At 59.3% G+C, this 24042-nt stretch overlaps 1 protein-coding gene across 1 annotated transcript in view; it reads right to left on the bottom strand.

The window, feature by feature from the left end:
* Positions 1-24042, bottom strand: part of ADGRD1 (adhesion G protein-coupled receptor D1) — a 101883-nt gene that overhangs the window by 20117 nt on the left and 57724 nt on the right. The window contains exon 14 of the mRNA XM_032396379.1: positions 1716-1789. Within this exon, the coding sequence (XP_032252270.1) occupies positions 1716-1789 (74 nt within the window). The remainder of the gene's footprint in view (positions 1-1715; positions 1790-24042) is intronic.

Raw genomic sequence — 24042 nt, 5'->3', positions numbered from 1 at the left:
GTCGTGCTCAGTGACGGACGCCCGACGCGACACACACGGTGTCTCTGTCCACGCGGCGTTCTTGCAGACGTGGAACTGTGGGCGGAAGACCCATCAGTGGCCACGAGAGCTGGGGTCCGAGGAGCGGTGGCGCATGGGCCCGGAGATCTGGCAGGGTCGGGGGGTGCACACAACTGCGCTCGTCTGTCCAAACCCACAGAGCTGCGCGACCAGAGGTGTGCGATCTCTGGATGCAGGCTCCTTGCTCACCAGGAATACCCAGGGAGGTGACGGAAGCGCACTCACACTGCACGCTGGATGGCGGTGGCCCTGGGGGTTGGAGGCAGAGAACGGGGCGGGGCGGGGGGGGATGGAATGTTCTTTTGACAGCATCTGTGATGTTTCTGTTTTATTCTTGAAAATATAAACATGACAATAATTATAAATTTGGGGCAATGGGTACCTGCCCTTGTTGGAATATTCTTTGTACTTTTCTCTGTTCCTAAAATGTCTTCAAAATTAAGAACCAACAGGCCATTTCGTTACTACCAAACTCCATCTCCCCTATTCCATCCATAAAATATTTCCCTGCGAGGAGCGCCCCAAATGAGGATGACTATCTCTAGGTGGATGTGTCTCCACATTTTCATAATTTGCAAAGAAACAAATAACGGGCTGCAGCCGGCTGAGCCTGGCCAAGGCAAAACCGCTACAATTAGAGTGTGGGCGATGTGTTCTGCAGGTGGCATGACGTGTGCACTCACGGGCACAACCAGAGGGAGGCACTCCGGGGACAGAAAGAAGCGGGATTTGCTGGGCGCTATGGGGGATGGGCTGCATTTCCTGCTGTGCGGGGAGCAGAGATGGGGATCAAGTGCACAGCCACACCAGCACCTTGAGTCTCCTGGTCACTGAGTGCAGGGAAGCAGAGGGCCCTCTCTGACCCACAGAGCCCCAGAGGATCCCTGACCCCCAGCCCTGTGCCCCCAGCCCCGTCCACTCCTGATTTTCTCTCACGCTCCCCTACGGCAGCTCCGTGGCCCCGGGCAGGCGGGGGAGGGGGGTCTGTTTCAATCCCTGCTCCGACCGTGGGGGCCATTTGTGGGGGTCCACGCCCAGAGGAGCATCACGATTAGAACTCCATCAGAAGAAGGCCCCCGACAGCGAGTGGGGTGCCCGTGGAGATCAGCAGGGATGGCGGTCCAGCAGGGCGGGGGACGGTGGATTCCCAGGCGCCCACGGAATGCTGAGAAGGACGCCTGGTCTGTGCCTGGGCTCCCAGAGCTTCAGGCGGGGCTGATGGCAGCACACCACAGTGTGGCCATCAGCCATCAGGGCCATGAAATCCTGAGAGGCCCACACGCCCGCCAGGAAAGAGCCGCTCGCCCAGCCCCTCCCGGCCACCTCCCCAGCGCGGCACCGATCCCCAGCAGAGCCAGGGCCCCGGTGGTGCCTTGGCGGACCAGGTGAGTGTTTTGAAGCGGCCCGGGCTTTAAGGGCTGAGTCCTGCGAGGTGCTAATGTGGCCTCTGAGAAAACCTGGCCTGCACCTCCGGCTCTTGCCCGGGTCCCAGGTCGTTGCCAGCATTTACGGGCAATGCAACCCTGTTGCCTCCAGAAGGGTGGCCGGATCCTAACCGGACCGGCGTGTGGCCGGGCCTGGCCCTGGGCACCGTGCGCCCACCGCACCTGCTCCCCTCCCCGCCTGTCCCCGCCCCGGGCCCCCCGCAAGCGTACCTGAAGTCCAGGAAGGCACAGTACAGGAACACCAGGTTGCTGTTGTTGGTGGCCTCGCTGCGCTGCCTGTGGGACTGAAATGAAAGGGCGAGTATGCTTCGTGAGGCCACTGGAGAAGCCAGGCTCCTGACACCGAGCTCGACGCCCCGCCCCCAGCCCCCGGGACCTTGGGGGAGTGCGCTAGAGGCCACTGACTCCATCTCAACCCTGCCGTGGCCACAGAGGGCCACGGCATCCGGCCCACCCCACGCCCCCCTCTCCTTCGCCCACATCAGCCCAGAAGCCAGGGCTCTTACCTCAGGGCCTTTGCATTTGCTGTGCCCTCCCTTGAGGATGCCCCCCCATTTACTGTGGGTCTGTGCTACATGCTACTCCCGGAGGGACCTTCCTGCCCATTCAAATGGCACCAGCCCATGCAGCCCCACCCCTTCCTCTTGTTTGTTTTCTTCCCAGCGTCGCTCACCACGCAGCGAGTTTCGTATTCACATATTTGTTTGCTTGCTGTCCCCCCCCCCCCGGGAAGGACCCCCAGGGCCTGGCCAGGGAAGGCGCACAGCAGGCCCTCACTACAGACAGGCTGAGAAGACAAAGGAACGAACACGCCACCAGATCAACCCACGACCTTGTTCCTAGGACTCTCGTTCTCCCCAAAGAGAGAACACTCCGGCCCTGGGACTTCTCCGGGATGCCAGCCGGGGCGCTTGGCCACAGCTGCTCTGCCCAAAGCATATCGCAGGGGGTCCGCCAGGAGCCGCAGCAGGAAGCTCGGGAAGCCGGGCTGCTTCTGGGCACACGCTGTCCCACAGATGCCCAGTCACTAAGTCAGGATGTCTTCTGTGGCTGCCCGCCGCTCCCGCCATCGTCTCATCTGCCCACAAGACCCCGCCCCACCTCCATCTCGGGGCTGCGTGGGCCAGCGTGCGAGTCAGACTTCTGCAGCACAGGGGGGGCAACGGGACGGCTCCCCCAGCACCCCAGCTCCAGACGTGGAAGCTCCTCTTTCCCGGTGCTGGTACGTGCCCGCAGCCCTGAGGGGCGCCCTCTGGACCCACCACAAACACCGCCCTCTGCTTCACGCTAGAAGTGTGGCTGATGGTCCCCGAGTGCACAACACAATATTAACGCCGTTTATTCCTGATATCTTGGCAAAACACAGAGCACGTGGAAGTATCACTGCGTGAGTCACAGGGGAAGCACCACCCTACACGCCGGCAGGCGTGATCCCCGATTTCCAAGAGCACCTACAGGGACATCCACTGCAGCACGGCCCACAGCACGAGGCTGCAGGAGAACGTGCGTCAGAAGTCAACAGCCTGCCCTCCCTCTGAGCACAGGCCGCATCAGGGCAGAGGGCCTGGTGCTCAGGGAGATGAGCTGAACCTCAAACCCTAAGAGAAACTGGAGGGGCCATGCAGCACAGTCCCATGTATCCTTACTCTGTTCCCAGACTCTTTCCGAGATGCCCAACCACGTCCCTGGTGCCACCTGGGTCACCACAGAGGGTGGTTTTCCAAGTGCATCACCCAGGAGCCTGTCACGGCCAATCCTAGCGCCCCACCATGGGCAGAAACCGGGGTGGGAGCCAGCCACCCGGGTTTTCACAAGCCCTTAAATTTGAGAGCCACTTGCCCCCCCTCGTCCCCTCAATGTCCCAGCTGCTGTGAGCATCACGCTCAGACAAGGAGAACCTCATCCTGCAGCTGCTTGGGGACACAGAAGGTCATCAGCAGGGGCCCCACAACACACAAACCCACAAAACCCAAAGTACAGATAAAGACCAGGTGCTGGCCCCCACCCGGAATCACCCAGGTGTCCTTGGCCCTGAGCGGCCCTGGGCCCGCCCCCCAGGACAGCATCAGTGGTCACTGTTCACGGCAGGTGCACTTGTGTGTCCCCGTGCCACGGAAAGGCAGGTAGACGCCAGCCCGAAGCCAGGCTCATGCGGGGCCGGGGTGCTGAGGCCCCGAGGAAGAAGCGATGTCCTCCCCCACTGCCCGCAGTGTGGAGCCGGCTTGCCTCCCTTCTGGCAGAAGGGGCCTCTCCCAGTCCCCTCCCTCTGACTCCAGATCCACATTTGAGGGGGTTTAAAAATCAGCCCCGACGGCAGCAAGCCCAGCACGTGTATGGTCAGAAGGGCGGAGGAGCAGACTGCACTCCCCGGGGTCTGAAGCCAAGGTCACACCCCAGGCGGGAAACTCCTGCCCTGGCCCCCGGAGCCCCTCCCGGCGCGGGGACAGCAGACCGCCTCCTCATGTCTGGATGTGCAGCCCAACTGGAACAGACGCCCTCAGCCTGTCTCCAGAACGGAGGCCTAGAACGTTCCCAGGAGAATGATTTGTGAACACACGGGGAGTAGCCCTGCCAGAAAGAGGAAGGTGAGTCATCGTGTCATGGCCTGATTTCCCGGGGAAATGTGGGAGGCGTAGATGCAAGTGTGGGGACTAGGAAATGAGGCGGGGTGTGGAGGTCCTGTCATCTGAACCCCTCCTGTGCCCCGAAGCCAAGGCCCAGCGGTCGATAGAGAGAGGGTCTTCCCACAGAGAGCTGGCCCCGCTTCGGCCTCCTGACTGCCCCAGACACACCTCCCTTGGGTGTCACACGGGCCCGCGGAGCACCTTCTGCGGGGTCAGAGACTTCTCAGACAACCCAACCGCTGGGGAGACGCCAATGGGACTCATCAAGTATTTATTGCCTACTGTTCATAATCAAGGTACAGAAAAGCTTCTGCTTCTCAGGAGAGGAGGAAAATCTATCAGATAACAACCCGTAAATGTTCCTGGCTTAGAAATCCGTTTGCTTTTCATCCAAGTATATAGTTTTTCCTACAAACGAGGTAGGGAGAATTTGCCTGTCCCTGCCCCAAGCAAACACACAGAAGTCTCCACGGTCCTCAATTCTGACCCTCAGTAGAGCCGTGTAAGGACTCAGAGGCCCCATGCCCAGCATAGGGAGCAGGTGCCCCGGGACGTCAGCCGGCCACCCTCGCCCCCAACCCAGCTCATCTCACCACAAGCCAGGGGCCAGGGCTCCAAATGGCTGAGATGTCCCACCTTGGAGGAAAGCAAGAAAAATGGAAGTCATGTTGGGGGACTGATGAGGAACGCCTTCAATCAGCCTCAAAATCCTGGTGTGTGGATGTGTCTTACCTTTGTGAGCAGGGCAGGGGGATGCAGCCCCTCCCAACGGGCGCTCACACAGGCCCCGGCTGCTGGGGCAGGCCCCGCAGAGGAGACGGCTGAGCAATCACCTCCAGAAAGAGGGTGGAGGGCAAAAGGTCAGGGGGAGGGGTGAGGCCTGTGACCCAGTGGAGCAGGGGTTCGCCGCCCCCAGGCAGGGCCCTGGACAGGTGGGCAGTGTGGGGAAACTGAGGACACGCCCGCGTGCTGTGCTCACCGTTCACCCCAGGCTGTGTCGGGACCACAGGCGCCTCCTTCAAGGTGTCAATCAGGTCATCCGAGGACACCCCCAAGGCCCTGATGCAAGCCCTCCACCCGCCTCCCCTGTCCAAATGCTGCCGGAACCCCCTCCTGCCCGGGCCCTTCCAGGCTCATGAGGCCCCTTTGAGCTGGACGTGGCTGGACTCTGGTCTGTCCTTTCGAGGGACACGTCCTGACCACATGATGTAGACGTGTGATGCCGGCATGAGCTCGTTTTTATCTTCAGGTGACAGCCCAACCCCCGCCCCCACCTGCCTCTTCCGTGCACCTGCAGCTGAGCGCGGCCAGAGGTCTCCCTTCTCGTCCAAGAGAGGAGGCTGGAAAACACATCAGGATTCATCTGAATTCAGACAAATTCACACAAGTTGCAACAACTTTCGTCTGCGAAATTCAGGAGCCCCAGTTTCCTGAATCACTTCCTCCCATTAGAAAATATGCTCCTTGGGGCACCTGGGTGGCTCAGTTGGTTGAGCGTCTGCCTTCAGCTCAGGTCATGATCTCAGGGTCCTGGGATCGAGCCCCACATCGGGCTCCCTGCTCGGCGGGAAGCCTGCTTCTCCCTCTCCTACTCCCCCCACTTGTGTTCCCTCTCTCGCTCTCTCTCTCTCTGTGTCAAATAAATTTAAAAAAAAGAAAGAAAGAAAATATGCTCCTTAAAGAGCCAAGTGCCATTTACTTCTGTTCGGTGCTTCAGAAAGTGCCTTCCGTGCGCTCAGAAGCCCAAGATAACACGACGGCCCCAGCACACAGGGCGGCTTTATCTGAAAGAAGATGAGCTACAGAAACAGTTCTGACGGAGTCACCAGCCGGACAGAGCGAGAAGCCAGGAAGGACGCCACACGGTGGCGGGAACACGTGTGCGGAAGGGGCGGAGCGGCTCCATGAAGGAAGCATGGTTGTCCCCGCACACAGCGCCAGGCCCAGCGGGCACCCAAAGGCAAGTGCAGAAACCCCCCCACACACCTCACCTAAACCTCACACCTTACACGAAATCGACGGAAGATGGGTCCTTCGTTAAGCATTAAACATGAAACTGTAGGGCTTTACAAGATAACACAGGAGAAAATCTTCCAGACCTGGAGCCCACTGAAGAGGACTTGGCTAGGACGCCAAAAATACAATCCATAAAACTTAAAAAATCAATAAATTGGACTTCCTAAAAATTAAAAACTTCAGCTCTGTGAAACACCCCGTGAAGAGGATACGAAGACAAGCTACAGATGAGCAGAAAATATTTACAAACCACGTATCTGACACAGGAGCGATGTCTAGAATAGACAAAGAATTCTCACAGCTCAACTCTAAGAAACAACACAAAGAATCCAATTAGAAAATGGGCCAGGGCCAGGCGGAGACATCTCACCAGAGAGGACACGCGGAGAGCAAACGAGCACCACAACAGACGTCAGTACCACCGGCCGCCAGGGAATTCAGACCACGGCGAGAACAAGGAAAATAAAACCCAGGGACCGCTGCAGACGCTGCACTGCTCACACCTCGCTGGTGGAAAGGGCAATGAACAGCCACTCTGGAAAACAGTCTGGAAGTTTTTAAAAAAATATTAAGAACCCTTACCCTGTGACCCTACAGTTACACTCCTGGGCATTCATCCTGGAGAAATACAAGCTGTTTCCACAGAAAAACCTGCCCACGGTTGCTCACAGCAGCTTTACGTGCACGAGCCAACACCTGGGGACAGCTCAAACCTCCTGTGCGGGCTGACTGGCGGAGCACGCTGGGGCCCCCCATGTGGGGGGCTACTGCCAGCCTCAAGAACAGGTAAACCAACCACCTGGACGGGCCTCAGGCGTTGGGCTGAGTGACAGAAGCCGAGCTCAAAAGGTGACACACGGTGCGACTGTCTTCACACCTTTTTCAGGACGGATTCTACAGATGGAAGGCGGACCGCCCGTTAGGGATGGGGCGGTGCAACAGGACACGGTTCGGGTGGGAGAACAGGTGGGTAGCTCGATGGCCATGGTGGTCCCGGGAGTCCACCCCTGACTCACACCGACAGCCTCCACCGCGCACCGACGCCCAGGCTGGTTCGGCAGCTACACGCAGAGTTCTAGCGTCGCTGACCGCGGGGGAGACGGGGTGCAGACCACACGGACCTCCTTCCACACCTTTGTAACTTCCTGTGAATCTATCCCTATCCTGAAATAAAGGGCTTTAAAAGGGTGAAACCTGCATGGGATCAACTCTAACGAAGCCAAGTTTTCCAGCTGGAGGCACAGGGCCTCTCGGAGGAGGGGACGGCACCCGCCCGCTAAGCAGGGCTTCAGCGTTTGGACACAGGCACGTGTAATCCTTCCATCGGCCAGCGAAGAGGCCCCCAGGTAGCGGACTGTGCTCTCATCGATGGGGACGATACAACCCTCCCTGGCCCCCCAGCACCTCCTGTCTTCACCGCCTGTCACCCACTGAGAGTCCCCACAATCAGCACACCCAGGACCCTGCTCCTTTCCGGAGCTTCCTCCCACTTCCTGGGCCTGGTGGCCCCGTGAACACCCACATTTGCATCCTGAGGTGTGCTTTGTTCTCGCTGTGAAGCCCAGTGTCTCTTGTGTGGTCTGGGCCAGAATCAAGGGAAGCCGTCCTTCCTCATTCTGCGCAGCGTCCGGCCGCAGCCCCCCGCCCCTGGTGTCAGATTCCACCCTCCACCCACATCAAAGTGGTCAGCTTTTGCTTCTAGACCTCTTTCTGTGGTATTTTTCTTCCCAGACACCTCTTGCTCATGGAATATTTGTGTTATAAATTATTTCTCCCTGGACACCTGGTTTGAATTTTTCAAAAATGTTCCACAAACTTAATTTTAATGTCATCTGTAGAAACAAAAGAATCAGCACTTCCAACACGGCTTCAGCCATGGTCTGCTGGCCTCTCCCGGGTGGGTCTCTGCTGTTGCCTCTCGCCCCTGCACTGTGGGGCCCGCACCCCCAGAACCACTGCGCAAACTCGGTTTCTGTATGGGTGGAAGGAGCAGCCAGCCATCCCCAAATCAATCCCCTTGTTGGTTCCTGTTTCCAATGCCACATGTCTGAGTGTTTTCCTACAGCCAGCAAGTCTTCCTGGATTGTAAGCTGAGGTTTGGCCTCTAACGTACGTCTCTACACGTCTGAAACAAAGGGCTGGCAATCGAAACAGATTAATGCTGCTTCCACGCCTGTCAGCCCTCCTCAACTGGGAGGAAAATGTATTGTTTTCATTACACAAAATACAAAGCAGAAATCGCAATATAAACCTTCAGCTGCAGGATTTGCAGATTCTCGGAAATTGCAATTATAGGTATGCCCCAGGGGGCCACACCAGGGAGTGTAATACTTTTATTTCTATGAAGATAATGGTATGAATTGGAAAGGTTATAAAATTCTGATCTATTTTACAGCCTGGTTCTGTGGCTGCTAATAATAACGGGTCGTGTTTGTGATCTTGAACTCGAATATAAACCGCATTAAAAATGATGCTGTTTTCCCTGAAAGGTGTGCAGTCTTACTCAGAGGAGGGAGGAACGTAGAACCCACAGCGTGCCTTCCAGAACCTTGAGGACGCAGGTGCTCAGGGCGCCCTCCCCACTTGGGCTCCGTCAACCACCCTATTTTCCCGTTCGCTTCTCTATTTTACATGCTCACAAGTAAAATCCAAAGTTTCCTAGGCCTTAAACACACACACGGAAAAAAATCCTTTTTTAATAAAGAAAATACAGTCCTCCTTTTAAATTATTTTCCCACGTGTTAAGAGAACACTTTTCACAAAGGTGAAATTATGACTCTCAAACAGATCTGAAATGAACACGTACTAAAGGATTTATTTAACTCACTAGTGAGCAAGGCAAGCGTTAAGATGTTACTGCCACTTCTAAGGATCCAAAGAATCATACCCAAATGAGCCATCGGGAAAGTTGAAGAAAATGTGCTTAGCAGACAGGAAACTGGCAAAACTGATCAATATCCCCAGGGAAGTAATCATTCAGCTGACTGTCCACGTCTGACAGACGAGATCTCAGTGGACAGAACAGAGGATGGAAACGCCAACCATGGAGCCAGCAGGTGGAGGCCAGAAGGCGGGAGGTCTCCTGACCGAGGCGGACAGAAAACGGTTTGTTTGTCCAAGAGCCAAAGGTCCTGGAGTGTGAGCATGGCCCCAGGAACTTCTGAAATGATGCCTGTCCTTCTTGGGGCACAAAAACTAGGCTGGAGCCTTTGCAAACCACTGTGTGTGCTTCTGGGGAGAAGCTTTCATTGAACAACACAGACATTCCTGATCCGGCAGAGCGCGCTGGCCGACGTGAGCAGCCGTGAACAAAGAAGGGTTTCAAGAAAAAATGAAGAAGATGTTTATAACATGTAGGGTCATAGGTACGAGGAAGAGGAAGAGGCGGCCATGAACCCAGGGAAGGGAAAGGCCGAGGGGCAGACAGGGAGCAGCGTGCAGAGCGCACGCCCATGCCGCCCCGTTCTGCCCGCGGTGGGCAGGTGCGATCCCACAGAGGAGGCCCTCAGAGGAGGCAGGGACGGCCCCGACAGGGAGAGACGCCTGGAGCACCGGCACGGGCCGTCCCGGCCTGGGGGCTGGGGGTGGGGGCCTGGCTGTGAGCGCACGGCCCGGCTGCACATTCACACAAGGACTGCCGGCCCTGAGCACGGGCACAGCGGGCCGGGAGAGCCCCCGGGGCTTGGGCGCGGGGATGGAGCCTGGCAACCACGCTCCGTCCCCGGGGCAACCGCAGCTCTGGCTGCTGAGGCTCACATCCACGCCTCGCAGGGCCCGCACCACATCACAGTCCCTGTGGCCTCATCCTGCTCATGAAAGCACCCCCGTCTTCGCGGAGCCGACCTCGCTGAGACGCCAAGGAGACGTGTGTCCTAGCGCTCTGCCTTCTAGCTGCTCATGGCTGCTCACGCTGGGCTGTCTTCCCGGGGTTCCTCCCTCTGCCCCGTCCGGAAACAGCCCCTCGCTGCTGGGTCTAAGCTAGTCCGTGGCTTCTCCCCCGACTAGCCCTTGAAACGAGAAGGGCTAGTCGGGGGAGTCCGCTGCAGAAGGGAAACGGGCTCGGCAACGTGGCGCCGCCTCACCATCACCCCCAGGAGCCCTGGAAGCTGTCCCTTGGCTCCCCGGTGACGGTGACCATGAACGAGGGCCGTAACTCTGCCCACGGGACACCACCGTCTCGCTCCCGATGGAAGGTGTGCCGGCCGCGGACCCCACGCTGGGGCCAAGGTCAGGGGCAGACGGGAAGACACAGACAGGAATGCGCGGTGACCCGTGGCTGGTCGGTGACCCCTGACCTCTCGGAGCAGGTGGCGGGAGCTGGAGCACCTCTGGCCATCAGGCCCTGCCCAGGACCGGACCCTCAGGCTGCTGCGGCCCTGCTCCGCGGCCTCCTCCATCAGACCCCACCTGGGCCCCGAGCCAGCGACTGCGGCGGGCACTCGGTGCCGTCAGACACGGGGAGCGGGCTCCTGGCCTGGGGGCAACACTCGGAGCATGTGACAATGTGGGCAGAGCCTTACCAGTCGGGTGGTGTGGGCGGCAGCCCCCTCACCTCTGCTCCCGAGGGCCCTTCTGTCCTAATAGCTTGTCCTTCCCGGTCTAATCAAGGGGCTGCCGTGTAGACAGACCCAGTCGAGTCTGGAGGAGGAGACCTCCACACAAACCACGTAGATTAGGGTGGGGAGGACAGGGAGGATGGGGAGGAGGGGAGGAGCCACCCTCTGGCATGGGCTTGAGCCCCTCCCCAGGAGGTTTCAACCCACGGTCCAGCCGCAGGCAGGAGAACGCCCCTCTCCATCCGCACGTGCCGGTCGGGGAAGGTTATAAAGCTGTCCACCACCGTCCCGAAGATCGCACGCTCCCCAGAGTATGTCATTACTGGGATTTCCTGATCGTTTACACAGAGGACCCTTGATGGAAATCTACCGTTTAAACACAAACACCCAAGTTCTGTTTCAAATAAATAGCAGAAAATGACACGCAGCACACCATCGGCTGCCGCTGGCCTCAATCACAGGAATGAGAGGTTCTTGTTTCTTGGGGCATATCCGCGTAATCCTACACCTCACACAGGTGTGAAGGGCGCAAGCGATGGGTCTCCGTCATCCCTCCGCTGAACCCCAGTGCTGGACGTGGAAGTAGGCTCCGTTCCCCACTCTGGAAATTTGGGCTAGAAACCGCTAGCTGCATTTCGTGTGAGCAGCTCCAGGACAGCTATGCACCCGGCCACTGTGCCCCGAGAACCACATCAGGAGGCTGTCGCGTCCCCGTCAGGGACAGGACGCGGCTGTGTCGTGGGCCGCCCGAGAGCAGCAAAGGCTCCAGACATTTGCAAACCAAGTCTCTGTGCCCCGTTCCACAGGGACCAGACCACAGGGACCACAGCGAGCCAAAGCAGAGCAAAGACGACTTCCTGACCGCCCAGGGTGACATCTGTAAGCCACAGACAAGTGTCCCACTTTTCCAGGCCGTTCGAGCGTCGGTTCAGACCTCCTCCCACCGCACCTCCCACTGCCCTACTTCTGCCCCCGGGCCGGGGACTCTCCATCTCGCCACCAGCCCCCAGGAGAGGCAAGGCCGTCCCATCCAACAAAAAGCGTCCCCACGGCAGGCCCAGGCTCCTTCCCTGCCGCCTGCACGGCTGCCCCCCCGTACCAGACCCCCACAGCGCACACTGAGTGGCTCACGATGACATCACGTGGCTCGGCTGCAAAGGTACCCCCTCCCGTGACCGGCATTCGCCAGGACACCTTCGAGCGCTCCGGTGCACGAGATCGCTGCCCGCGGTGCACGGATGAACACTTTGCACGTACACGGACGGATGCCCGGATGAGCATTCCGTTCCCAGAATCTGGCCACAGCTACTTAGAAAAGTGGGCATTTGGGTTGAAGAGAAGTTTATCTGCGGCAGACCGGTGTGGGGGTACGACTGTGCAAACCCCGTGAGGGGGAACACAAATGGGAGAGGCTGTGGACAGCTAGGGCCGCGCCAGGCACGGCTGCGCCCGCTCCGTACCCTCAGCCGGCGCAGCCCTCACGTCGGCCTGAGGACAGCATGGTGGGCCCGCCGTGCACAGGAGGAAGCCGAGACCAGAGACCCAAGGCCCAGCCTGGGGCCACACAGCTGACACGTGACGGAGCCGGGACTTGAACACGTGAACACGGGGTTGGCGGCAGGGCCCGCGCTCTACCCGTGCAAAGTGCTAGCTGCCGTCGTGCTCACGTGTTGTTTATTTTCCCTGCCTCTCCCATCCCTCCAGCCGGCTCTGCCCTTGCTCTGCTTCTCTTCTCACCGGCAGGTGGGAAAGCTCTGGCCCGGCCTGGTCTCGGCAAGGACCCCAAGCTGGTCAGGAAGCCGGCGTCCCGGCGTCTCTGAGCCCCAGGAACTGCTCAGGAGGACGGGGAGACGGGAGGAGTAGGCCGGTCCTCCGGCGGCCTGGGGAGGAGACACAGAGGCCCTGCTGCCGGCCGCTGCGGGACAGACCCAGGTCAGGCTCCCGGCCCCACAGTCACAGGAGGGCCACGCCAACATCTAAAAACAATCCCATCCTGCCCAGAAATGAGGACTGGTTTCTCAGAGAACTAGAGTCTTTTATGTGCACTATAAAAAGCTGCTGGATCAACAACCTATTATCATCGTGGAATAAATTACTGATCTGAGCGTCAGCTGGGACGGCGCCTCGTTCAGCCCTCTGCCTTCCAATCCAAGGAGCGCAGGTCACAGAAACTCCCTCCAGGGCCTGCTGGCCAAGGGCCCCCGCCCAGTCCCAGCCCTTCCCCGAGGCCGCGGGTGCAAACCCAGGCGGGGGGCACGCCCCTCGGCACATCTGGGCCCCGTCACAGCTGCTGCCGCGGGGCCTGCAGGAAGACACACGGCGGCTCCCCTCCGAGCCCAAGGACGGTGGCTGGTGAGGCCAGTGCGTCTGGCCAGCTGCAGGCCGGACTGAGAGGCGCTCAGGGGTGACCCGCGCCCCCAGCCACGCACCGTCCACACCCCGCTCACGGCTCCAGAAAGGCTGCTGGCCCTGTCTCCTGCATCGGCAGCGCCCATCAGCAAACAGGGCCATAGCCCTGAGCGCCCAGGTCGGGGGCAGGACAGAGGTTCAGACAGTTGGACACCTGTTCTCTCGTCCAGAGCAAAAGGGTCTGAGCAGTGGCGTGTTCAGAGGTGCTGACGGAGGCCCTGCCGCCCTGCCCCCGATGTGTGATGTGAAGGTGACGAGTGGAGCACCATCCTGGGCTTGGGGGACAGGGTCCAAATCCTGGACCACCGCAAGCCTGGGGAGTATTCACCTCCAGAGGAAAGCAGCCCACTGGGGACACCACCGTTCCTCGTTGATAAGGACACTGGTTTGCGTGAAGCTGAACCTTTTCCCACGGATTCGTGGCTTCCACGAAGCCCCAACAGGTCATTTATGGCATGGCCTCGGCGCCCCAGAGCACCCGGACTAGACGGGAAGGCCCCTCCTGCTGTTGCTGACTGACTTCTGTCTAGAGAGGACTCCTGACCCCTGACCGGGCGGGACGACACAGCTCGAGATGTGATAACGGTGCTGTCGGCCCATCCCACAGCCTCAGCAGACGCGCGTCCGGCCCTGGATGTTCTCATCAGCGATGAGGGCCGCGTCCTGACCTCTCCCTCCGGGCGCCTCCTCAAGTCCCCAGCGGCCAGCACCCCCGGTTTTCTGTGCGCAGCGAAGACCCTGCTCTGATAGGAGGGCGTTCCCAGGAAACGGGCCGCCAGCAGGTGTCCCCAGGGGAAGCCAGCTGGGACGACAGCCCCTTGCAGGAGGCACAGGCCACGGTCACCTCTCCATTCCCACCATCCTGCCACACGGCAGGACCAGCTTGGCCAGAAACTAGAAAGTAAGACGTTCAGGTCAAAATCCCGACTTTGAATACTGGCAACTGCTTCGAAACCATCTGAAACATGGTGCAGGGCGTCCTTGGGCCGAACATGACACAAGGGCCACCACGCTGCAAGCTGAGCTCCGAGAGTGAACATGACTTCACAGTTTCACCCGACGTTCCTCGTGCGAGTTCCCTCCCACTGCCCCGTGAGGCTGGTCCCACGCTGCCACCACGAGCCCCACATGCCGGACGAGTCTCAGAGGACGGGCGCTTTACCCCACATCCCAGAGTCTGTCCAGGGCTACACCTGGGGCTCTTCCAGAGCTCTCTGACCCCAAAACCCTGTTGGTTTGCACCCTGTTTCCCATGAGGCCGGCTGCCCACCCCGGGGACTGCAAGACGATTTTAGGTCCACACAACGGAGAGAAATGGGAGCGTTTTCTGTTTAATTATAACGTTCATTTTCACGTGTATTTGAAGAATGTACACCAAACATGAAGGCTTAAGGATATCACTGCTTAACCCTGTACCATTATCTGAAGGACCAGTATCAGTTTAGGAGGAGGAAGGAGGAGGAGAGAGGGAGGAGGGGAAGCAGATGGTGACAACCGCCCTGCTCCTCACCAGCTCGGCCCACGTCCCACTGACCACCATCCCCAGATCCCCATCAGATGAGCAACAACGCTGGGAAGCCACGAAGCCACAACAGAGCCTCCCCGCGGAGGCAGCATCATGTCCTGGGTCTCAAGCTTGGGTTTCCGCGGGTCTGGGAAGGTGACACCCGGGGGCCACCACGGGGCTGGGCTCTGGAGACCCGAAGGCTGCCCAGCAGTCGGCAGCTTGGATGTGTGTCACTCCGGGCCCCCTTCTCAGATCCTCCATTTTCAAAAGGAGAAAACGGACAGAAATCCTGGTTTTTATGTGAAATCTCCCAATTATAAACTGTTTGCAATGAAGTCATGATGTGAAAGCAGGAAACGTTTTTGGGCCCCAGGGGAAAGCCAGCCTTCTGCCAAGCAAGTGCTCTCCCCCAGGCCCGGATGCTCTCTGGGGTTGGGTGGGTGGACTTGGCGCATCCGTGTTCGCGTTGGGAGAAGCCACACAAAGCAGTAACCTGCCAGGGCCAGATGTGCTGAGCCCACCCTAGGCTGGAATCCACTGGGAGCAAGAACACCCCTTTCCTTGTTCCGCTCGGCAAGCGTGGCCTCAGCCCTCCCAGCTGACGACCGGTCAAGATGCAGGCCTGTTTTTATGGAAACCCTGGGCTCAGGCTGAGCTGAACTTGCTCCTCTCCCGGCCTCCAAGAAACCAAAGCGGATGCGTTGCTGTGCCGGTCCCTGGGGACGGAGGCTCCCCGCAAGGCTGCCGTGCTGCCTCCAAGGTTCCACCCTGCCAACTCTGGGCCCCCTGGGGACTCGCGGCTCCAGGCACAGTGCCCGGCCCAGGAGACCTGAGGGGGACCGCCGCTCTTCCTCCTACTTGCCTCGACCTTCCCCCTCCCCAAGCACAAGTCCCCCGCCCCCTGTTGCATGCCCGCCCACCCACCTCGCGCTGCCAGCCACATCCCATTCATGTGTGCGTGTGGCACATATGTAAAAATCAAGAGATTTCACATAAAAGCAGGCTCTCAGGAAAATGGGCAGGCTGGGGCACAGGATGCACACACCCTCAAGGGTGCCAGTGAGTGGGCTGGGGGCCCTCCACCATGTCCAGTTTTCTCCTGGTGCCAAGGTCAAGGGTCGGCCACGGCTCTCATCAGAGTAGAGGAAGGTGGGTCCCTGTGGTCACCTGGGACTCAGGCCAGGCAGGAGTACATCCCGCGGGGCCCTAAGTGCCCACGTGTCTCACCTACGGGCGACTTGTGGGGCCGCCCCAGGAGGGCAGGCCCAGCCTCTCCATCCTGAGTGGCGGCAGTGGGGTTCCTGCCCTCATGGGCAGCTCTGGCCAGGGAAGGGAAGCGGCCCGCTGCTGTTCGCGTCGGGATCAGGGGGTGGGAAATATGCGGAGATGATGTCCACCCTCCTGGGCGGGCAGGCTCAACCCTGACGGGGGCTTGAGCTGACCTGCCCCCCTCTGGCTCTGTCTGACGGCTGTCCTCCTGGGCATCCCCCCACCAACCTCTCCCACTCCTCGCCTGCCCTGGACCTGCTCGTCCACATTCCTACCGCGGTCCCAACCCCATTGGTCATGAGGGGATGAGCACCTTCCCCCAAACTTCCCCAAAAGCCCCACTCCTGGTTGACTTTGTAACCCCTTCCAGTCAAACGTCTTGGGGAATCTGAAAGAACCCCAATCATGCAGCCAGCTGGCCAAGCCGTCCCCACATGTGTTCAGTGTGGCCTGAACAATGGTCAAAATTTTTTGAAAATTACATATTTAACAAAAAGTCTTGATTCTCTTTAAAAAAAAAAAAAAATTCGTCAACTCTTATTTAGAGAATACGTGAGTTCTCCATCAACCACTACCCCACTGTGAGGTGCCAAATAAGAGAGCGAATGCCCAGCAGTCAGAGGAAGCGGGACAGGAGGGGAGAGACCCCCACCCGCTCGGGTCTGAGCGCCCACCGCCCGCCAGCCGTCCTGAGAGCCTGGTCTGTGTGGGAGGCGTCAGGCAAGGTGCCAGGTCACTTCAGCCCATTGGCAAGGGCTTGGGGACAGGTTTCCGAGAGGTTTAAAGGTTGAAACAGAGGAGTCGGGGCCCAGCCGGGGCCACACGCACGAGCTGCCCTGAGGACGTGGTCGGGGTGCCCCACGAGCCCCTGGGGCCCGGACCAGCGGGTGCGGCCGGCAGCAAACTCGCACCCCGACACAGGCCCATCCGCAAAGACCACGCAGGCTCTGCTGTGTACGCCGGTCAGCAAGGAGGGGAATGAGCTGGGGCGCCTGGGGGGCTCAGTCGGTGAAGCGTCTGCCTTCGGCTCAGGTCGTGATCCCAGGGTCCTGGGATCGAGTCCCGCATCGGGCTCCCTGCTCGGCGGGAGGCCTGCTTCTCCCTCTCCCCCTGCTGCTGCCCCTGTTTGTGCTCTCCTGCTCTCTCTCTCTCTTTCTGACAAATAAATAAATAAATAAAATATTAAAAAAAAAAAAAGGAGGGGAGTGAGTTCCTTAAAAGCGTCGTGGTTCTCCCCTGCTCCGGCTGATGTGAACAGACCTCCCCACGGCCACCCTGCCTGGAGCAGATGTACATACAGAAAACAGTGACCCGGGAGCATAAACATTTCCCCTGCCTCGTAACCTTGACATGTAACACGCACACGTGTGTGTGTGAGGGATTGACAGGTACATGGAAAATGGGTGCATTCTTCTTTGACCTCTATCAACGTTGCTCTGATACGGCTTCTTCAGGGGCGCCTGGGTGGCTCAGTCGGTTAAGCCTCCAGCTCTTGGTTTTGGCTCAGGTCATGATCTCGGGGTTGGGAGACTGAGCCCCAGGTCGCGCTCCGTGCTCAGTGGGGAGTCTGCTGCTGGAGATTCTCTGCCTCTGCCCCTCCCCCTGCTTGTACACACTCTCCCTCTCTCTCTCCCTAAAAAAATAAATAAATCTTTTTAAAAAAAATTTGGTTTTTCAAAACATAATGGCAGCGGCACGCTGTTTAAGCGATGGGCTGTTACAGTTTCTAATTTCAAGTCTCAGAACGACCAACGGCAATCGTGATGGGGGTCCGCTGCTAGCAGGGCCTCGTGAACCGCTACAGGAAAGCCCTGGTTTGGCACAGCCCAGTCCGCCTGGGGGGTGGGGGGAGCACAAAGCTGAGCAAGTCTGAGACGCAGGTGAGGCCCGACCTTACTCCACAGACAGGCGCGCCCTTCCGGCACGTGAACCCGGAGCCTTGGAGTCTCACAGGCCTGGCCACAGCCCTGCGCCTTCAATCCTGCAGCCCGACACCTGGAGGTGTCATCTGGAGGACGTCACCATCTTTTCCAGCTCCGTGTCCCCATCCTCAAGGGTCTCCTGAGCACCACGCAGTGTGCGCAGCCTGATGAGCAAGAACGCACCCAGTGTGGAGGCTGGGGGAAAACACGAACCCTAACAGAACGACCACTACGTGCCACCAGGAACGGGACTCCACAGCGATGCCCACCAGTCCAGGGGTGACGGCAGAGGTGAAACAGGGGCCACCAGGAACAGCCGGGAACGGGAGCGGGGGGGGGGGGGGCCGCTGCAGGCAGAGGGGACAGCATGTGAACAGGCCCTGTGGCTGCAGCAGGGGTGGGCGAGGAGGGGGCATGGATGGCTGAGACAGGCACGCTGGGCCATGGGGAGGGGTTTCTCTTCACCCCGCAGGGAGGGGAGCAGGGGAGGGTCCCCAGCAGAGGCAGATGACCCGATGCGCTTCTTTAGAAGGCGGTTCTGCTGCTGTGGGGAGGGGGACGGCCGGCAGAGGCAGCTGGTTCTGTGTGAACTGGAGTCACTGGAAACACAGGGCAGGGAGCAGAGGGGCTGCGCACGAGAGCGACCGTGACGGGCAGGGAGTGGGACAAGCGAGAAGGGCGCGCCCTCGGCAGACTGCTGTGGTTGGGAGGGGGACGGCGGTGTCGGGGGGAGGCCGGTCACGAGAGCGATCTGGGACGGGAGCCGGAGTCCAGCGGCCAGCCCGCCGTGCCTTCTCCCTGCTCAGCAACACCCGGGCAGCAGAGCCAGCAGAGGGTGCAGATGCAAGGATACCCGTGTCCAGGTCCTCGACACGCCCAGAACTTTCTTCAGTGCTGTGAGACGCCACGCCCCCCCCGCCCTCGCCCCTTGCCAAGGCCGTGCTCCGCCATCCCGCCGTGGCCGCAACCGCAGGGCCCGGGGCAGCCTGCCCCCACGCCAGGACCACAGCCCACCCACAGGCTCCCCGCACCGCACGCCTCCAGCCTGTGCCGAGAGGCGGCCCCAGGCCCCATCCGCTGGGGCAGGAGCCGCCCGCCTGGACGCCCCTCATGAGCCCAGGGAAGGACTCCATGAGTCCAGGCCGACCTCCCAGGAGCGGCCGCCTGCTGTCCCTGCGGGAGGGGAAGGCACAGGGGGACAATCTGCCCAGCCCTCTCCATCCCTGGAGCCCGAAACACCACGCACCGCACAGATGTGGCGCCCAGTCGGCACCCGCTCAGGGAGCCACGAACAGCCACGTCACCACAACGGCAACCACGATGAAATCAGACGAGGGCGTGGCCGGCTCTGGAAACCTCTGCCTCCCAGACCACCCCCCCCACCCTCCAGCCCCTGCCTCACAAACGCGAAGGTCAGCTCCATCTGGACGTGGCCCCGAGGGCCGCTCCCCGCAGCCCCACCCGCGTCCCCGACGTGAGGGGCTTCTGTGCGCAGCGAGGGCCCAAGGCCGGCACCGCCTCGCGCTGCTCTGCACAGACCTCGGGTACGGCGGAACTTCGCATCTGCACTGACGGGCAGGAGAGCGACTGCCCGCACAGGAAGCGGCGTCTCTCGACTACACATACGTCCGGGGGGGCGGATGGAAGGAGAGAAACTGTATATGCGACCACTGAGCCCCTTGGCCACCGTCCCCCCAGCAAAGGTCACGGCAGGATGGCCGGAGGGTCCCACTGAGGCCTCAAGTCCATCTGCAGGGAACCAAGCAGGTGGGGAACCTGCCACCAGGTCGAATGTGCAGGTAAGCATTAGAAGCCGCGGGAGGACCTGGGATGAGCCGCAAGCTGGACCCTGAGGGTGCATCTGTGGGACGCTGTCTGAAGAAAGCGGAGTTCTGCTGGCCCCCCCGGGTCGCGCCAGCAGGGCTTGGGGCTGCCACGTGTCCCTGCTGGCGCCTGGCTCCTCAGGGAGGCTCGTGCGGCCAGAGCCTGAAGAGCTGCGTCTGGAGGGAAATGTCCCCTGCTCTCTCTGAGGCGGAGGGTGGGAATCCTATCTGCACCAGGAAAGAGGCCAGTCTGCGGTCATTTCCAAGGCATCCTGCCCAAGCGGCAGCTCACAGAGGAGCAGCTCCACCTGTGTTCATACAGGTAAGGCAGGTAGCCACTGGGCTGGGGGTGGGAGATGACAGCGGGAGCTGCAGGTGTCTGGTACGGAGGCTGGCTCACTCTGCACAAGGAGCCGAGGTCTCGGTGGGGACAGGGAGTCAGCGCCCAGACTCCACCCTGAGACCCAAATCCCGGAGCTCTGTGGAGGTGGGCCTGGTGGGCCGGTGAAGGCCACTGGCCACGGAAGGAAACGGGGCCCCATTACGCCACTGGCCTCCTGTGCCCGGAGGGCAGGGTGTCAGGCGGGTGACCCAGGAAGGCTGGTGTTTGCTAAGACCCAGCCTGTTAGAGCACAGCCTGCAGGCAGGGGTGAAGCTGAGTGGTGGGACCCTGAAGCGGCTAGGGCAGGTGTGTAACTGAAGAGAACGTGCGTGTGATGGGACCGTTTATGGGTCAGGTTGTGCGGAGGGTCATCTCGAAGATGGGTCAGAGCAGCCCTGCTCCAGTCTCCACGGACCGCACAACACCCACCGGGACCCGCAGGCTCAGACCCTGGAGGAAATGAACGACAGTCGAGAGTTCTCGCCGACCCTGCCGTCGGAGGCCCGGCCCCAACATCGCCGTGCCACGAGGCAGCAGGACCAGCAAACATGTACATCCAAGAGGAGCAGGGCGCTGACTGCAGGCAGGGCTGCCTGCGGGTGCGGACAGAACAGCTCGGGTGATGAGCGTGCCTGGCTCCTCCCCGTGCCACGTGCGGAGCGTCACAGGGGGACGGCGGCAGCTCGGATGCTGCTCTGGACGCCAGGCACCTGGCAGCTGCGCCTGCCCCCGAACCACCTGACCGCTAGCTTCCCTTGACGCAACAGACGCCCTGTGTTCAGCAAACTCCGGCTTACTCGAGGGCTGGGCTTGGAGACGAGCATTAAACCACGGGTGCAGCCGCTGCGTGTCGAGTTGCTCAAGAGCCACGCGTGGCCGTGCAAGCCGGGGAGAGCGCTCTGCTGTCCCACAGAGGTGGGCAGACTACTCGCTCCTCAGCACGTAGGATGACACCACGTGCCCCAGCCATGACGTGCAGCTGGACAGTGTCCGCATGGGGCCCGGCCTCGGCAGGCGGGACGTAACACGCTATAAGCACTTATCTGCCCCCACGTCCCGTGTCATCAGAGTAAAGAGGGCTGGATGCCGAAACTCTCCGGGGGGACGGTGCTCCCCCGTAGCGGCAGCTGTGCACACCCAGAAGTCTGGCCGCCTTCCCTGAGGGCTGGGACGCACGGATCTGCAAAGGGCTTCCTGATGATCGGCAGTATCCAAAACAGTGCGCATCCCCCAAGTACACCCAGGACCTGAGGATGCTCTTTACACAGCAAAAGGGACTTTGTGGATGTGCTTCAGTTAAAGAGCTGGAGGTGGGGAGGTTATCCTGGATGATCCATCAGGGTCCTTTCGAGAGGGAGGCAGGAGGGTCACTCAGAGATACAGGCGTGACTATGGAAGTGGGGTCAGGAGGAGAGGTTTGAAGATGCCATGCCGCCAGCTCTGGACACAGAAAGGGGACAAGTGAAGGAACGCAGTGCAAGAGGCAAGGAGACAGATTTTCCTCTGGGGCCTCCAGGAGGAGCACAGACCCATGAGGCTGACCTTGGAGGCCCGACCCTCTGCCTGCAGGACAGTAAGACCATGTTGTTTGAAGCCACTCACCTCGTTGTGGCAACAACAGGAAACCAGCACACCCTTCTTGTGGAGAAACAGTGGACACACTGACAACAGAAGCAGTCAGACTTGCACATGGCCAAAATAGAATAAGAAACGAGGGCGGCAGGTGATGCCACAGGCAGAGGGGACTTGGAAGTCAGTAAGGAAACGATATAAAAAATAAAACTGCAAATTAAAATGACACCAGGGTTATGTGACTTTGTGCCTGCTGGCGTTTGCAGTCATGGGGGGAGACGGGTGCCAGCAAGCCCCTCTGGGGACAGCATGAGTCACTACAGCCTCCTGAAGGGCAGTTTGCAATGGGCATCAAATGTTAAAATGGGTATCTTGCCCAAAATGGCTCAGGCGTCTTGGAAGAACAGAGCCAGGGCCCCAAGCAGGTGGCAGGGCCTGGTGGAAGCTGTGGCAGTTAAGATGGCGAGTCCTGGCAGCAGAATAAACAAACAGGATGCAGGAACAAAGTCCAGAGACAGAGCCACACAGACACAGTCACTTGACTTATGGCAAGGTGACCCTGTTATGGAGGGGATGCTGACCCTCCTGCAGAAGGGACACCCCGACCCTGCTTCACAGCACACACAGGGACAGTCAGAGAAGGGCTAGAAAACAACGAAGTTCTAGGTAGCCGCGAGAGTGCCTTTGCGACCGTGGGCGGGATGAGGTTCGCAGAGAGGGCATGAGGGGAACAAAGAGGCGCTCGGCGCATCACACTGCATGCAGGTCAGAGCTGCAGCTCATCAGGAGACGCCCTAAGAGGAAAAAGGCCAGATCCAGGTGAAAAAGATATTCGCTACTCACATATCCAACAACCGACTGCCACCCAACATTTGCGAAGAACTCCTAAAAAAATCAGTAAGAGAAAAAAAAGCAGACCACCCAACAGGAAAATGGGCAAAAGACTTGAACAGGAGAGACAAAAAGGACATCAGGATGTTCAATAAATATAAATAAAAGGTAAATATAAATATAAAATATAAATATAAATAAAAGGTAGCCAACTTCAGCAGTCACCAGGGCAAAGCAAAGAAAAACCAAAGTGAGACACTGAGAGCTACCAAATGGCTAAGCCAGAATGACAGACGACACCAGATGCCAGCAGCCAGGACTCTCGTCTGCCGATGGTGGGGGGTAAAGCAGCATCCACGCTGGGAACCGGCTTGGCATGACCTACTCAGGTCGAATACACGCGTGCTCTAGGACCTGGCAGCTCCATTCCCAGGTTGGCACCAAACAAAAATGCGTGTGCACAGTTGCGAAAAGGCACGCCCACGTCTGACGGATGGGGTGTTCACTGTGTGAAGAGTTGCCGTGCCGCACACTCACGCACGCACATTTTTGTAAGCTTGCTGTACTTCCCTAACTCATCTACTTTCAAAACCGTGGGGAGTGAGAAGCCGGGTCTGGAGAGTGTGACCTCCAGCTCCAACACGGTTCCAGAACTCCACTCGCTCCGAGGTGAGGAAACACACATCTGCCTGAAACGTTCATCCATGATAGGCTGCGAAGTGGAAGAACAAGGTGCAGACTTTGATGGAGCAACTCTAGGGTGTTCTCCTAAAATGATAATTGAACAGGAACACGAGGGCTCATCATGGTGTTGTTTATGATAATGAAAACATGAAACAACGCGTAGCCACAGAATGGCGATAAAGAGACTGTAGCGCAGCCGTGAAAATGACTTACGGTGTTCAGTTCTTGGCACAGAAACATACACATATTAAGTGAAAAACTGGAGGCACAACACAGCATGGAGCGCACACCCCACTGACAAGGAATTGTGTGTACAGCACACACGTGTGTGTCTGCTGAAGGAAGGAATCAAAATGTTAACGCTGGCTATCGCTGGCTGCTGGGCCACGCACACGTGTGCCTGCTCCTGCGTGTGTGCACGTGTGTGCACGTGTGCCTGTGTGCGCATGCCGTGTTTTTTCAAATAAATACATGTGGGCACCTCGGTTTCCACCACAGTCTGCAGGGTAGGAATATTCTAGGTCCTTAATGCACCACAGAGTGACCATGTAAAGACAACGAGGCATTTTCCTCGCTCACAACAAATCCTAGAGAAGTGACAGCTGCGTGCCCCAGCCCGCCAGGAGGGTCCGTGCCCCACGGTGAAATCGACCCACTTGCTTGCACTTGTCTTACATCTGGTTTGGATGTTACAACTGAAGAAGCAGAGAAAAGGGACTCCTTCACAGTCCAAACCCAGAAAGGGCCAGACCGTGGACAAGGGCGCGGAGCTAGGTGACTATGGAGGGCGGCGGCGCAGCACGGAGGCGTCGGACCGGGCGCTTGCTTCCTGCACCGTCTGCAGACGTGCGCTGCCCCAGCTGGGGAGGGGGCGCTGCGGCAGAGGCGGGACGCTGTTGCACACCCGGGACGCACAGAACGGCCTAGAACCACAGCACTGCA

This window comes from Phoca vitulina, unplaced genomic scaffold (assembly GCF_004348235.1).
Source record: "Phoca vitulina isolate PV1807 unplaced genomic scaffold, GSC_HSeal_1.0 scaffold91, whole genome shotgun sequence".
In the NCBI taxonomy this organism is placed as follows: Eukaryota; Metazoa; Chordata; class Mammalia; order Carnivora; family Phocidae; genus Phoca; species Phoca vitulina.
This window is presented reverse-complemented; position numbering and strand designations above follow the sequence as displayed.